The following is a 3,408-nucleotide window of genomic DNA, read 5'->3' as shown; positions in this document are numbered from 1 at the left end:
AGAGAGAGAGAGAGAGAGGAAGAGAGGGAGAGAGAGAGGTGTGTGTCACAGAGAGAGAGAGAGAGAGAGAGAGCGCAAGAGAGTGTCAGAGAGTGAGGCGTGCAGAGGAGATACAGCACACAAAGCCCTGATCACTCACATTCATACTTTAATATTAACACCCATAACCACACACTGCACCCCCCACCCTGGTCACTCCATGCCATGCACCAGCCATGGTTCCAGGACATTGCCACCTACCCTTTGCGCCATCAATAAACTCCTCAGTGCGCCCTATAGTGAGCCTGTCCTCAGCCCTCCTGCCAGAATCACAGGCTGTCCTTGTCCTGGGCTGATGGAAGGGGGGAAAGGGGGCAAAAGTGAAATAACCCAAATTGTAGTGCTCTCCAGGAAAGCTTCTTCCACCGGGATGCCAGTCATACACTCATGCTGAACACAGAGGCGCCAAGCTAGAAGAGGAAAATCGCTCCTTAATGTTTTTTTGTTTTTCTTGTTTTATTTTCTTCTTGCAATTTATGGTGAAATCTTCCCAGTGATTTCTCTAGTGTCGGCCCTGAGCAGAGCCACATGTACCAAGGCTGGGGATTCTCATGGCGCTCAGCCACTTGAGATGTCAATCAGAGGCAGAGCATGTCAAGGTGCTGAATGAGGGATGGTGGCAGGAGAGGAGGAGGAAGAGGATGATGAGAGTGATGAAGATTCAACTTGAGCAGCAGATCTTCCAGCCCCGTCTCCCTCTCTCTGCTCTCTCTTCAGTAACTCCTCCTGACAGCTCCCTATAGATCTCTGTCTCTTTTATTTATTTACAAAATCAAGATCCAGAGGATGAGGGGGGGGAAAAAATCCAAAAAATGCAAATAAATATAAAATATAGTAAAAAAAAAAAAAACACACAAAAAACAAAAAGCAATAAAAAGAGCAAAGTGCTTCCTTGTGCAGGGAGTGAGAGCTGGGTGGATGAGGTGGGATTTTGCAGCCTGGCACTGGCAGATGAGTGACTGCTGGCAGGTTGGCTGCTGCTGGCTTATACAAGAGACTCCGTTTTGTGGAGCTGATCGGCGGGAGAATGAAAAAATGACGGGACCCGGAAGCAGAGGGAGGCAGAGCCAGTCCTCCAGACACAGACACATGGAGGGAGGCAGGGAGGGGGAGGGAAGGCAGAGCCTGGCGTGCAATCAGGAGTGCGGGGAGGCAGGGAGGGGGAGAGGCTACGGGAGCCATCGCCATCCTACCACTCACAGTCCACAACAGCCCTGGCACCATGGCCAGAGACCACTGATGGGACCATCCATTGCACTGCAGCACGGTGCCCAGACATTGCCAGGCTGCACACAAAGCAACTCTGTGAGGTCACCCTGTGATTTCTATACAGGGTCTGTAGGGCAGCGATCTGTCATCTATGCAGATACTGGAGCAGCCTCATCAGGTATCTTCTGGAAATGTATCTGGAGGTCCTGAGACCTGGGGAGGAGTGCCATTAAATGTAGGAGCTCATCCAAAAAGTGCCACTTAATGTAGGGGCTCATCCAAAAAGAGACATTTAATGTAGGGGCTCATTCAAAAAGTGCCACTTAATGTAGGGGCTCATCCAAAAAATGACACTTAATGTAGGGGCTCATTCAAAAAGTGCCACTTAATGTAGGGGCTCATTCAAAAAGTGCCACTTAATGTAGGGGCTCATCCAAAAAATGACACTTAATGTAGAGGCTCATCCAAAAGGAGACATTTAATGTATGTGTTCATCCAAAAAGTGCGATTTAATGTAGGGGCTCATCCAAAAAGGGCCACTTAATGTATAGGCTCATCCAAAAAGAGACATTTAATGTAGGGGCTCATCCAAAAAGAGACATTTAATGTATGCGTTCATCAGAAAAGTGCGATTTAATGTAGGGGCTCATTTAAAAAGAGACATTTAATGTAGAGGCTAATGCCAAAAGAGGCACCTGACCTTTGGGCTCATCCAAAAAGTGCCACTTAATGTAGGGGCTCATCCAAAAAGTGCCATTTAATGTAGGGGCTCATCCAAAAAATGACACTTAATGTAGAGGCTCATCCAAAAGGAGACATTTAATGTATGTGTTCATCCAAAAAGTGCGATTTAATGTAGGGGCTCATCCAAAAAGGGCCACTTAATGTATAGGCTCATCCAAAAAGAGACATTTAATGTATAGGCTCATCCAAAAAGAGACATTTAATGTATAGGCTCATCCAAAAAGAGACATTTAATGTATGCGTTCATCAGAAAAGTGCGATTTAATGTAGGGGCTCATTTAAAAAGAGACATTTAATGTAGAGGCTAATGCCAAAAGAGGCACCTGACCTTTGGGCTCATCCAAAAAGTGCCACTTAATGTAGGGGCTCATCCAAAAAGTGCCATTTAATGTAGGGGCTCATCCAAAAAGTGCCACTTAATGTAGGGGCTCATCCAAAAAGTGTAATCTAATGTAGGGGCTCATCCAAAAAGTGTAATCTAATGTAGGGGCTCATCCAAAAAGAGGCACCTGACCTAAGGGCTCATCCAAAAAGTACCACTTAATGTAGGGGCTCATCCCAAAAGTTCCACTTAATGTATAGGCTCGTCCAAAAAGTTTAATTTAATGTAGGGGCTCATCCCAAAAGAGGCATCTGACCTATGGGCTCATCCAAAAAGTGCCACTTAATGTATAGGATCATCCAAAAAGTGTAATTTAATGTAGGGGCTCATTCAAGTAGGAGGGTTTGGCTGTGGCAATGATTAGGAGATGGGCATAAGTGCAGTGACAGACTCCTAGAGACTGGTGGCCATCTTTGTAGTGACTGTGGGCTGTGTGCTCAGGTATTAGGCAGTAATGCTTCCTAATGGCAGTGCTAATTACACCAGGACTATTTACTAAATGAAGTCAAATGCTGCCCCCCGAGCACCAGGCGATCTTATCCGGGGGCTTCTCGGGCAGAGGAGGGGGAAGAAAATGCCGCTCTCGTTTTTGTCTTGTTGTCCAATCTCTTTGCTGCAAGTGAAACCTGCTTTAGACCTCAGAACAGTCAATTACCACAAGTCCTGGAGCCCATCAATCATGGCCCAAGCCTGAAGTTTTTTTTTCAGGGAGGCAGGGGGCTGTCTTTAGATTGTTTAGTGATGGCCCCTCTTATGCCCCATCTCATGATCACAGCAGCTCTGCAAAGTAGAAAAGAATTAGGGATCTTAGCTAATGACAGAATTGACCAGTTTTCATACCAGTGGATGCCTCCTTGCCCCAGCGTTCAAGAAGTCCATGTTCTTCTGTAGTGTCCAGGTGCTTTCCAGGGTCTGGGATCACAGCAGGAGGAGGATGAGGATGGAGGTTGTGTGCTGCTCACTCCTTCATAGGTGCCATGTAGTACTAGACTCCGGCAGGAGAAGAGTTAAGACGGGCTGCAGAGAGAGAAGCT

At 46.6% G+C, this 3,408-nt stretch overlaps 1 protein-coding gene across 6 annotated transcripts in view; it reads right to left on the bottom strand.

Annotated features, from left to right (window-relative positions):
* MEIS2 (Meis homeobox 2) overlaps positions 1–1,073 on the bottom strand; it is a 117,214-nt gene extending 116,141 nt beyond the window's left edge. For 2 of the 6 annotated variants that reach the window (XM_044271877.1, XM_044271880.1), the window contains exon 1: positions 241–1,073. In XM_044271877.1, coding sequence (XP_044127812.1) covers positions 241–252 — 12 coding nt within the window. In that variant the 5' untranslated portion in view covers positions 253–1,073. Of the gene's footprint in view, positions 90–240 lie in introns of those variants that run through there. The other 4 variants (XM_044271878.1, XM_044271881.1, XM_044271875.1 and 1 more) reach the window with 4 other exon arrangements.
* Positions 1,074–3,408: the final 2,335 nt, after the last annotated feature.

This window comes from Bufo gargarizans, chromosome 11 (genome assembly GCF_014858855.1).
Source record: "Bufo gargarizans isolate SCDJY-AF-19 chromosome 11, ASM1485885v1, whole genome shotgun sequence".
Taxonomy (NCBI): Eukaryota; Metazoa; Chordata; class Amphibia; order Anura; family Bufonidae; genus Bufo; species Bufo gargarizans.
Note: the sequence above shows the minus strand (reverse complement) of the source record. Positions and strands in the feature narration are given on the sequence as shown.